Below are 12547 nucleotides of genomic sequence, written 5' to 3'. Positions count from 1 at the left end.
CTCTCATCTTCTGGCACCCCTATAATTCTGATGTTGGTACGCTTGAAGCTGTCCCAGAGGCTCCTTACACTATCCTCGCATTTTTGGATTCTTTTTTCATTTTGCTTTTCTGGTTGGGTGTTTTTTGCTTCCTCGCATTTCAAATCATTGACTTGATTCTTGCGCTCCTCTGGTCTGCTGTCGGGAGTCTGCATAATATTCGTTATTTCAGTCTGTGTATGCTTAATTTCTAGTTGGTTCCCCAATATAACATCGAGGGTCTCATTAGTTTTCTTGTAGATCTCATTAAGTTTATCGGCGGCTTCTAAACAGTTCTTGAGAGACCTTAAAAGTGTGGTTCTGAACTCTATATCTTCCATTGACAATTTTGTCCTGTTTCTTTGTCTCCGCATTTTGTTATGCTTCCTTGGTGCACCCCCTAGTGGTCTTTGTGCGCAGTCTTATAGTTAAACCTTGATTGTTGTAGCTAATACCAGGGAGGGTTTGACCTCCAGGCCAAGTGGCTATGAGAATCAGCTGTGTCTGCAGTGAGAGAACTTCTGTCCTCTAGAAAGGTGCTAATCTAGCCTTTGCCTGAGGCTATCCGGCAAATGCCTCTGTGCAGGGCTTGGGCGGGGCGGGTCGCACAGGATCAACAGGGTGGGCCGGAGAGAGCAGTTATGGCGGCTCTCAGTCCTGTCCCCAGGGGCTCTGCCTCCCTGAGTCCCAGCACCCGCTGCAAACCTCAGAGAGAAAGCTGCACTCGCTCTGACTGAAGCCAGACAGTCCCGCTTCTCCCGATTGAGTCTGGGTCCCTAAAGACTCGCCTGTATCTGGAGCTCAGAGTCTGCGACTCCCTCCCGATTGAAAACGCCAACCGCGCCCTCCGCCGCCAGCCCGCTCCGCGCACTCCGCACCTCAGAACTTGACCTCAGCACTGCGCCTCCTCTGAGTGTTCTCTTTCCTCCTAGTTGTAGGACTTCCACTCAGCCAGCGTTCCTGTGGTTCTGGGTGATGTCCGTTCCGTTTTTTAGTTTCACTTTTGAAGTAGTTGTTCAAGGCAGCAAACTCCGGCGTTAACCTATGCCGCTATCTTGGTTCTCTCCAGTTCTGGATGATTCTTTCTGTATAGGCTGTCTTTCTCTCCTTCCTGTTCCTTTCTCTCTCTTATACGTACAAATCAGGGCTAGGAGTAGCCTCTGCAGGAACAACTGAAAACAGTATAGGCTCTGATTCAGCCTCAGATTAAACTGCATTGTGGAGGTTGATGACCCCCTGTGGTAGCAGGAAGGAGGGTTTTCTGATATGTTTCCAGAGTCTTGCTTTATTGAGAGTTTGAGGGGGAAGAGAACAAAACTCTATTAAGTCTAATGCCGTGGTCCCAAAAGTAATAGTATGGGGTTGAGGGCCTGGGCCTTCCAAGTCCAGCCTTCAGCTCCGATGGGGAAGAGGTTACTTGAGTACAGCAGGAAGAAATGAATGACACTGCATCAGACATGCCTGAGGACAGGCATTGTGCTGTGATGAGGATGGCAATGACCTGACCTTGCTCCTTGCTGGGTACCCTGTGAAGGTCATCCACCTCATTTGGCCTCACTTTCCTCATAAGTAAAACAAGAAGGTAAAATAAGATAATCTACCGGGTTCTAGTCCCCTTTCATTGTTCTCTAGGTGTCCTCCACTTTCCTGTCCCTACAGAGGCTAATGCTACCAACCCATGAGACAAATGTATCTATGTTTCCTTGGCGTTGGGGCTCAGTGGTTGACCGTCAACCTATGAACCAGGAGGTCATGGTTCAATTCCCAGTCAGGGCACATGCCTGGATTGCAGGCTCAATTCCCAGTAGGGGGTGTGCAGGAGGCAGCTTTCTCTCTCTCTCTCTAAAAATCAATAAAAAAATTTTATCTAAGTTAAAGAAATTGGATACACCGGATTCTGGGATCCTCACCTAGCCTACCTGTCTCAAAGATAAACACTGCATCCTGTTGGGGACTTTTCCATACACACTGAAGTTCTGCCTCTGCCAGTATTTAGGACATTTAGAAAGACAATCCCCCTTCTCTCTTTATTTTCTCCCATCCCCTTAGCCCTCCCCCAGCTCCAGCCAACTCCAGCATGAGACTGACTAATTAGGACAAATTACAGCAGGTGGCAACTTGACTTCTTTTTTTTTAACTTCGCAAGCCACCAGGGACTAAAACCCTTTACTGCAATTTCTCATTTAATCTTCAGACTCAAAACTAAATTTCACTGCAATCAGAAAGCACAGATTTGATGATTCATTTTCCTTCACACTTTTCAAGGTTTAATATCTTTCTTGAAAGGGATCAACACATCCTAAAGATAATTAAGCAGCCAACACGGAGGAACAGTTGCAGGCTTCTTAATGACTCCCCCTCACTCTGCTTCTCAGTGCCCTGCAAGTGTGCAAGTGAGGTGAGAAATGACTTTTCCCTTTTCTGAGGATGAAATTCCATATCCCGAAGCTTTATATCCTTTAGATTAGATAGCCAACCATTCTCACCTCTGAAAGACGCAGGCAGCTTGCAGCAACAGCTAGAAAGGTTTTAATTAATTTTCTCTGTTGCACACAAAGATCTGAACATGTTAGAGAGTCCCCTCTCCTGCTACCTCCAGTTTCCCTCCACCATTTATTTTTACCCACTGATTGTCCCCTGAAGGCCTCCCCAAACAATTCCAGATGGCTTTATTTTGGTTGCAAGTGGAACTATATTTGGCACTCAGCAAAGGGTCTAGGGCTGTGGTCGGCAAACTGCGGCTCGCGAGCCACATGCAGCCCCTTGGCCCCTTGAGTGTGGCTCTTCCACCAAATACCACGCGTGGGTGCGCATGTACAGTGCCATTGAATCTTCGTGGCCCATGCGCAGAAGTCGGTATTTTGTGGAACAGCCACACTCAAGGGGCCAAAGAGCCGCATGTGGCTCGCGAGCCACAGTTTGCCGACCATTGGTCTAGGGCAGTGGCTCTCAAAGTTTATCAAGTTTAAGAGAAGAAATTGAAATCCTCTTGAAACACAGATTCCTTGCTCCTGCATGCTGAGATTTTGATCCATTAGTTTTGGGGTGTAACCTGGGAATCTGCATTTCCTACAAGCTCTCAGATGATGTGAAGCTGCCAGTCCTCAGATCATGCTTTCGGTAGCTCTAGTATGGAACCCGGAAGAGAGACTTAAGCGTCAGGTGCCCCAATAGGTGCTTATGCCCACGAGAGTTCCAGTGGCCCATCTGATTAACATCCTCTTTCATTCTCAAATGTGTCCCAGACGACATGTTACGTGATAAGGCCATTCTGCTTAGGTTCACTATCCCATGTAGTCCTTATAAAGCCTCCCATAGCAGGCATTATTATTCCATTTTGCAGAAGGGAAACTGAAGCTCAGACAGAGTAAGTAAGTTTGCCTAAGGTCACGCAGACAGTAAGTGATACAGCCTGGAACTGAAGACACATGTTTTGCTCCAAATCCATGTTTTTAACTAATGTTAATTCTGTGAGCCTGCCCCGTCTTACTCCTCCTCAAGGTAAGACGGACAGGGCAGGGGCATGGCACTCAGTGGCTTCAACCTGCCATTCTTACCATTGCACAGGGAATCCCAATGCCATAGTTACCGGCAACAGCAAAAGGCCAATGCTAGGAGAGGAAAGGAACGAAACCAAACAATGGAGTGGGTATTACAAAGCTATCCAAATCCTTCAGGAGCAATTGACCTGGAGACGCCGTGTGACAAATGACATACTCAACAATGTGCTCTCACTAAGTTTGGCCTCTCATCCACTAACACAAAGAAAATGAGACCCTTTCTGTACCTGAAGGACCATCAGGGATCACCTATCATTGATGGTGCACCACGCCAGCACCCTTGGGAACTGTGGGTAACCATGAGTAACAGTAACTATGGCCCCATTTCACCTTCACAGAGACTTTCAAGAGCAGAGGGGTCAGTAAGGGTGAGGGGCCAGAATGTCATGGAGGCATGTGTAAGGGCAGCACTTGGCTTTTTAAAGGACCTCCAGTTCACTTTGATTTGGTTCTTTAATCATCAAATCCCACTATCCCTGGACGTCATTGAATCAATCTTTGGGCCTCTGCCCCAAAGAGAATGTTTCCATATTTTCAATGCAGGATAGTAATCTCCCTCCCATGGGTGGTTGACTGAGTCCTCCTGGAAAAACCAGAGAAGGGAGTGTCTTAAAGACAGGTTAGAAGACTGAGGTTGTCTTTCTGTCTGTGGTCACTGGGATTTTTAGTCTTCGTACCTACACATGAACTTTGACAGCAAAGAGAAGCCTAAGAAAAAGAGAAGTAGACTCAGCACTACTCCAATATCAAGATTCTTATATATCAAAGTAATTTAGCAATGTTCTTCAGACACATTCAGCTATTAACCAAAGAATGAGGAATTTATTTTTATGGAGGTATTTTAGAGAAACAACTAAATCACTTCAGACAGACTTTCCTCCTATTCTTTCCCCCTTTGCCGGGATAGGAAATATCTACCCAGCCCTTTTCTCTACTAAGACAAAGGATAATGTGGGTTATGCATGCTAAGAAATAAGGAACATATCTGTTAATTGTAAAGCAAATCTTCCCACATAACTGGAAATCAAATAAAAACTACAGCCCTGACTGGTTTGGCTCAGTGGATAGAGCGTTGGCCTGCAGACTGAAGGGTCCCAGGTTTGATTCCAGTCAAGGGCATGTACCTTGGTTGCGGGCACATCCCCAGTAGGGGGTGTGCAGGAGGCAGCTGATCAGTGTTTCTTTCTCATTGATGTTTCTGACTCTCTATCCCTCTCCCTTCCTCTCTGTAAAAAATCAATAAAATATGTTTAAAAACAAACAAAAAACTCCAACAAATTAGAGGTCAAGGAATCCTACCTTGGGGGATGTGAAGATACATTTGAGTTTCCGAGGCACTCTCTCATGGGCCATTTCAGTCCATTCAGCAAACATATCATCACGGTAAGCCAGGGAAACGTCCATGGAAACTTCTGCATTTTCTCCTGCAAGAGAAAGAACTCACAATTCCAAAACGGCTTTGGACACAGCTAAAAAATTCTTATTATAGGCTCTGCTGTGGAAACCAATAAGACAAAAATATCCTATCTAATAAAAGAGAAACATGGTAATTGGCGTACGACCGCTACCCTTCCCATTGGCTAATCAGCGAGATATGCAAATTAACTGCCAGCCAAGATGGCGGCCGGCAGCCAGGCAGCTTGAAACTAACATGAGGCTTGCTTGCTTCAGTGACGGAGGAAACCAACACTCCCCGCCTGCTTTGCCGGCCTCTGAGCCTGCAGTTTAAGAAACATTGTAACGAATATAGAAGCTAAACAAAACCCCAGAAACCTGCTTTCAGCGAGGCCAGGATCTCAGAGCTGGAGTTGATACAGAGTTTCGATTATAGAACCCAAACAAACCAGATAACTTCTTTCAGCAGCAGAAGCCTCAGAGCTGGATCCAGAGCTAAAGCTGGCACAGAATAAATAAAAAAAAAAGAAAAAAAAAGGAGCAGTTGGGAGCTTCAGTCAGCCTGAAAACAGCCCTCAGCCCCTCACCCAGACTGGCCAGACACCCCAGTGGGGACCCCCACCCTGAAGGGTGTGTGACAAGCTGCAAAGAGCCATCATCCCCTCACCCAGGCTGGCCAGGCACCCCAGTGGAGACCCCCACCCTGAAGGGTGTGTGCCCAGCTGCAAGCAGCCATCATCCCCTCACCCAGGCTGGCCAGGCACCCCAGTGGGGACCCCCACCCTGATCCAGGACACCCTTCAGGGCAAACCAGCCAGCCCCACCCATGCACCAGGCCTCTATTCTATATAGTAAAAGGGTAATATGTCTCCCAGCACCAGGATCCGCGGAGCCGAGAGGCCTCCCGGCACCGGGATCAACGTGACAGGGGGCAGCGCCCAAACCCCCTGATCGCCCTGTGGCTCTGTGTGTGACAGGGGGCGGGGCTACAACCTCCCTATCTGCCCTGCTCTGTTCGGGACAGGGGAAGGTGACCCAACCCCCTGATAAGCCCTGCTCTGTGCCTGATAGGGGGGAGCTCCCCAACCCCCTGATCGCCCTGCGGCTCTGTGTGTGACAGGGTGCGGCGCCTCAACCCCCTGATCAGCCCTGCTCTGTGTGTGACAGGGTGTGGCACCCCAACCCCCCCCCCCCCCCCACGGGCCCTGCTCTGTGTGTGACGGGGTAGAGCCATAACCTCCCCATCGGCCCTGTCCTGAGTGTGAGAGAGCGGTGCCCCAAACACCTGATTGGCCCTGCTCTGTGGGTGATAGAGGGCGGCGCCCAACCCCCCCCACCCCCCACGGGCCCTGCTCTGTGTGTGATGGGGTAGAGCCATAACCTCCCCATCGGCCCTGCCCTGAGTGTGAGAGTGGCGGCGCCCCAACCCCCTGATGGACCCTGCTCTGTGGGTGATAGAGGGCGGTGCCCCAACCCCCTGATCCGCCCTGGCCTGAGTGTGACAGGGGGCGGTGCCCCAACTTCCCTATCGGCCCTACTCTGTGAGTGACAGGGCGGAGCTCCTCAACCCCCTGATCGGCCCTGCTCTGTGCATGACAGGGGGGAGCTCCCCAACCCCTTGACTGACCCTGCTCTGTGCATGACAGGGTACGGAGCCCCAACCCCCCTGATGGGCCCTGCTCTGTGCATGACAGGAGGCAGCGCCCAACCCCCTGATTGGCCCTGCTCTGTGCATGACAGGGTACGGAGCCCCAACCCCCCTGATTGGCCCTGCTCTGTGCATGACAGGGTACGGAGCCCCAACCCCCCTGATGGGCCCTGCTCTGTGCATGACAGGGGGTGGCGCCACAACCTCCCCATCGACCCTGCCTTGAGTGTGACAGGGGTTGGTGCCCCAACCCCCCAATCGGCCCTACCCTGAGTGTGACTGAGGGTGGCATCACAACCTCCCAATCTGCCCTGCTCTGTGCATGACAGGGGAAGGTGCCCCAATTCCCCAATCGGCCCTGCTCTGAGCCCGACCAGGGGCTGCACCTAGGGATTGGGTCTGCCCTCTGCCACCCGGGAGCAGGCCTAAGCCAGCAGGTTGTTATCTCCCGAGGGGTCCCAGACTGCGAGAGGGCATAGGCTGGGCTGAGGGACGCCCCCTCCCCGCCGAGTGCACAAATTTTTGTGCACCGGGCCTCTAGTCTATATAATAAAAGCCTAAGCGACCCTATGGCGGAACGACCAGAATGACTGGTCGCTATGATGCACACTGACCACCAGGGGGCAGAGGCTCAATGCAGGAGCTGCCCCCTGGTGGTCAGTGCGCTCCCACAGGGGGAGCTCTGCTCAGCCAGAAGCTGGGCTCATGACTGGTGAGTGCAGCGGCGGTGGCGGGAGAGGATTCCTGATAGAAACGTGACCAGGTTTTTTAACTCCCCTCAGAGACATGGTTTAAGTACCTTTGGTGCTTTCTTCTGGACATACTCTAGTCTAACAGCACCAGCAGCCTTAAGGAGCAGCGAGCCAAGCGGTAAGGAGCAGCAAGCAGGCGGGCGGTAAGGATCAAGGGGTCCTAGGCTGCGAGAGGGATGTTCGACTGCTGGACATCCCCTAAGGGGTCCTGGACTGTGAGAAGGCGCAGGTCAGGCTGAGGGGCCCTCCACCTCCAGTGCATGAATTTTGTGTACCAGGCCTCTAGTATATAGATATTAGTGCCGATCAAACTCCAATCTGAAATTCTAAATCTAAAGACTTAAAAGTCATCAGATGAATGTCTAGCTGGATGCTGCGTCCCCTTCTATAACCTCTGTGCAGAGATGGGGGCCTCTCTCTGAGGCAGCTCAGATGGTCATATTCTGACTCATTCAACACTTACCCTCCTATAGCTTGCACTACAGGTCCTAAGTCTGCCCATAGGAGTCACATGGAAAATAAGGTACTTCTTCTGCAGAAGTTTCTTAGGCCCTGAAAGCCATACCTCATCTGTCTGTGTTTTCTCTCCTCCCTTAGAAAAACGTGACCAGGTTTTTCAACTCCCCTCAGAGACATGGTTTAAGTACCTTTGGTGCTTTCTTCTGGACACACTCTAGTCTAATAGCACCCTTGTTAACATTACTTGAAATAAGCTCTCAAATATAAGATCTCGCCTGGCCTATGTGGCTCAGTGGTTGAACAGAATTCAACCTATGAACCAGAATTCTTAGTCAGGGCACATCCTGGATTGTAGCGAGCGGCTCTAGAATTAAGCCTTGGATTGACCTGTGGCAGAGCCACAAACAAGTCCCAGCTTAGAGGGCAGAGCCCTCTTAGCATAATGAAGCTTGACCTTATAAGCTCCCTAGACCCTTCCTGAGTAGCTAATGGATTGTGGGAGGTGCAGCAAGTGCTGCCAAAACAAGTGAAACTCACAAGAACATTGTAAGTATGTTGACCACTACCTTGCTTTTCTCTGACTATTAAATAAAGCCTCAGCTTGCTGGCTGGATCCCTCTCTGTGGCCTCATCCAGGCACAGGAGATCTACCAAGCCCCAGCTATACTATATTCTCTTTGTCTGTCTTTAATCCTTTGCCACCGCCCCCGCCCCCTCCGCCCCCCACCTCAGGCTCACCGAACCCTTGGCTGTGTTGGCACAGCACACTGGGTTACAGGCCTGGTCCCCAACAGGGGGCATGCAGGAGGCAGTCAATCAGTGATTCTCATCATTGATATTTCTTTCTCCCTCTCCTTTCCTCTCTGAAATATATATATATTAGAGGCCCGGTGCACGACATTTGTGCACTAGGGGGGGGGGGCGCACCTCAACCCGGCCTGTGTCCTCTTGCATTCCAGGACCTCTGGGTGATGTCCACAGAGGGGTCCTTAGCACTGCTGTGGAGGCGGGAGAGGCTCCCGCCACAATGCTATGCTCACCAGTCATGAGCCCAGCTTCTGGCTAAGTGATGCTCACCCTGTGGGAGTGCACTGACCACTAGGGGAAGCTCCTTCATTGAGCGTTTGCTCCCTGGTTGTCAGTGTGAGTCATAGCAAATGGTCGCTCTGCCGTTCGGTCAATTGCATATTAGCCTTTTATTATATAGGATATATATTATCTGCTACTTCTCTAAAAGGTAAAACCCCTTCTTCCTATTGTGGACAATGTTAATCCAGAAGATAAAGGGTTTTTCCCCCAAATTAATGACTTATACATAGGTAGGAATACATTAATGAGTACACAATTATGCACAGGAATGTTCACATATTATTCCATATCAGGAAGGACCATGAGTAGGTTTAAATCACCTAAGAACTCATTAAGGAGTTTAGATTCATAAAGATTGCATCTATTCATTTGTCTGTTTTATGCTATGTTAAGCAAGTCCAAGAACAAAGGGACTATAATAAGGAATGAATAAAGGACAGACCACATTTCCAAAATGATTGGAGAGCTGGCTCCCACTGGGGCTATGAGACTGCACTCAATTCTAGGCTCTGGAACCTGAACACACACAGGGGATCCGATAAGAATAACTGCTGTCTGGAAATTTAGGGCTTTTCTATCACGGACCCCGTGTGGCTTGAGGTCGATATGATAGTGCCATAAATCCCCGCTTCTCTGAAAATGTCCAGAAAGGGAAAGAAATGATGCACAAAAGAAGGGATCTGAGGCCATTCTTTTTTTTTTTTTTTAATATATTTTATTGATTTTTCACAGAGAGGAAGGGAGAGAGATAGAAAGTTAGAAACATCGATGAGAGAGAAACATCGATCAGCTGCCTCCTGCACATCTCCCACTGGGGATGTGCCCGCAACCCAGGTACATGCCCTTGACCGGAATCGAACCCGGGACCCTTTAGTCCACAGGCCGACGCTCTATCCACTGAGCCAAACCGGTTTCGGCATGAGGCCATTCTAATGTAGATGAAACCCTCCATGAACATCGGATCTGCTACTTTATTAGTATTTAAATCTAGTCAAACATGGTGAATTGGCTACTTGTCTTCCTCCTCTTTCTCCTGAAATTACACACACTACAGTACACACACACACACACACACACACACACACACACACACACACCAGAAAAGGAAACCAAAGACTATTGAACCACAAGGGGAAACTGTAGATAAATGAGTGGGCCAGAGGTTTCAACTAATTTCTTACAGATGAAAAATAGATAAAGTCGGGTTTCCTGACAGCCATAGAGACAGGCACAGCCTAAACTGCCACAGAAGCAGTACTGGCAAAGTGAGCAAACATGCCCAACAGACACCCCCACCCCCACCCCCCGGGCACTTTGAACTTGAAAGCACCAGATATTGCAGAAGACAGGTGAGGCCTGGTGCCAACAACAGGGTGACTGGGTCAAAGTCTGTACATAGAATCACTGGGCTCCCCAGGTCCCTTACATCTTCCCGTCACCATCACCACGCAGTCTGAGGGGAGACTCTGGCCTTACAGAGACCCAGGGCTGAGGCCCCTGGTCTGAACCAGGCAATACAGAGACCCAGGGCTGAAAATGGGGACGAGTCGGTAGGAGGAACTGTGGGGTGCCCAGCTGGGCAGAAGCAATGCTTGACCATTGTTTTTCCTCTAGGTTAGGGCTGGCTGCAACTGCTCCCTACTGGGCAGGCTTAGTGGTCAATAGAAAGAATTGGCCAAAGCTTTAGTAGTAGGCACCAAGGGATATCTTTTTTTATTTCTAACTGGAATTAGAAATCAGGGCTTTCAATCTGTTGAAAGGGCACTTCTAGAACCATATAGGTCAAGAATACAAATCTGAAAAGCTGTAAAAGAAGCTGTCAATTCAGGATTTGGGCTCCTTGGAGCACTATGGTTCAGTGCAGCACCGGCCTTAGCCACAGGTAGGAGGGGCCCTTTTCCAGCTGTTCCCTTCCTCAGAGGATGAGAAAACCTTAGAGAAGCGTATGTGCCCACCCAGAGTCTAACTCCTCCCCTAACTTCTAGGCCAGTGATGGCGAACCTTTTGAGCTCGGCGTGTCAGCATTTTGAAAAACCCTAACTTAACTCTGGTGCCGTGTCACATATAGAAATTTTTTGATATCTGCAACCATAGTAAAACAAAGATTTATATTTTTGATATTTATTTTATATATTTAAATGTCATTTAACAAAGAAAAAATCAACCAAAAAAGAGTTCGCGTGTCATAGGTTCGCCATCACTGTTCTAGGCAGTGGTTCTCAACCTTCCTAATGCCGTGACCCTTTATTTAATACAGTTCCTCATGTTGTGGTGACCCCCAATTTCATTGTTACAAATTGAACATAATTAAAGCATAGTGATTAATCACAAAAACAATAAGTAATTATATATGTGTTTTCCCATGGTCTTAGGCGACCCCTGTGAAAGGGTCGTTCGACCCCCAAAGGGGTCGCGACCCACAGTTTGAGAACCACTGTAAGAGCATACTCTAGGAGCCTGGGACCCCAGAATATCCTACTCATATCACTCTGTGCCACTTTCACAGTCTGGGGGGGGGAGGGGGAATGGGCTCTTCCTCAGATCTGGCCTCCCAAGGGGACCTAACTGCACAAGCATACATGTACCCCTGGACCCAGGAGTGGTCAAAGGCTGCTGTCTGTAAGAGGCTATGAACAGAGGTTGGGCGTGGAGGTTGGGGTATCCACACAAAGCACACAAGGCCCCTTTCTGCACAGATGGATCCAGGGGTGGGGACAAAAGGCATCCAGGGGCCCACACTCCCAGGTCAGCCACATTTTGGCACAGAATTCTAAGGAGTCCAAGAATCCTAAATTCAAACCTGGCCTTCCAGTCCATTATGCAGGCAAATTTGTTTCAATTAGATGATAGACCTTATTTATCTTAACAATCTGTTGGCCTTACTTATCACTTTTAAATATTTAGACATATGGCAGCCATACCTTCATAGGTACTCTTGCCCTGGGCCCCACAAATGTTTGGGATGGGCCTGGTTCAGAACAGGGGCCTCAGAGAAAGAAGCCAGACAGGTTTGCCTCCTGGCCTGCTCCCAGCTCTGAGTTCATCCCATCTGCTGGGAATCCCCAAACCGTTTTAACATATGCTGCTAAAAACAAAAGTTTAAAACACTGTGCTCATGTACAACTTCTCTGTATGAAGCCCTGTGACTTCTCCTGCTTTCATCTAATTTTCCCAACAACTCTATTAAATGAGCATGGGTATTTCCTTTGATTAGGAAATAAACTAAGGTCCTCAGATATTAAGTAACTTAAAGTCATATTGCTGTTGGTAACAGGAGAGTGACAATTTCTTTTGAAATTGTCTTAAAAGACAATCATCATTTTGTGTGGTTTTTAAATAGATTTTTATTAATTTCAGAGAGGAAGGGAGAGGGAGAGAGAGATACAAACACCAATGATAAGAGAGAATCATTGATCGACTGCCTCCTGCATGCCCCACACTGGGGATCGAGCCTGCAATCTAGGCATGTGCTCCGACCGGAATCGAACCACGGCTTCCTGGTTCATAGGACGATGCTAAACCACTGAGCCATGCCAGCTGGGCAACAATCATCTTTTTTGTATTGCTTAAAGAAATAACTGTCTAACTGATGAATGAAGCCCCTCAAACTAGTCACAAAATACGAA

The 12547-nt window shown here is 48.8% G+C and overlaps 1 protein-coding gene across 1 annotated transcript in view; it reads right to left on the bottom strand.

Annotated features, from left to right (window-relative positions):
* Positions 1–12547, bottom strand: part of WLS (Wnt ligand secretion mediator) — a 110983-nt gene that overhangs the window by 32959 nt on the left and 65477 nt on the right. Inside the window, exon 3 of the mRNA XM_081085729.1 lies at positions 4878–5002. Coding sequence (XP_080941855.1) covers positions 4878–5002 — 125 coding nt within the window. The remainder of the gene's footprint in view (positions 1–4877; positions 5003–12547) is intronic.

This window comes from Myotis nattereri (genome assembly GCF_964212035.1).
Source record: "Myotis nattereri genome assembly, chromosome: 3".
NCBI classification, from domain to species: Eukaryota; Metazoa; Chordata; class Mammalia; order Chiroptera; family Vespertilionidae; genus Myotis; species Myotis nattereri.
The sequence above is the reverse complement of the archived record's forward strand: the minus strand, read 5'-3'. Positions and strand labels throughout refer to the sequence as shown.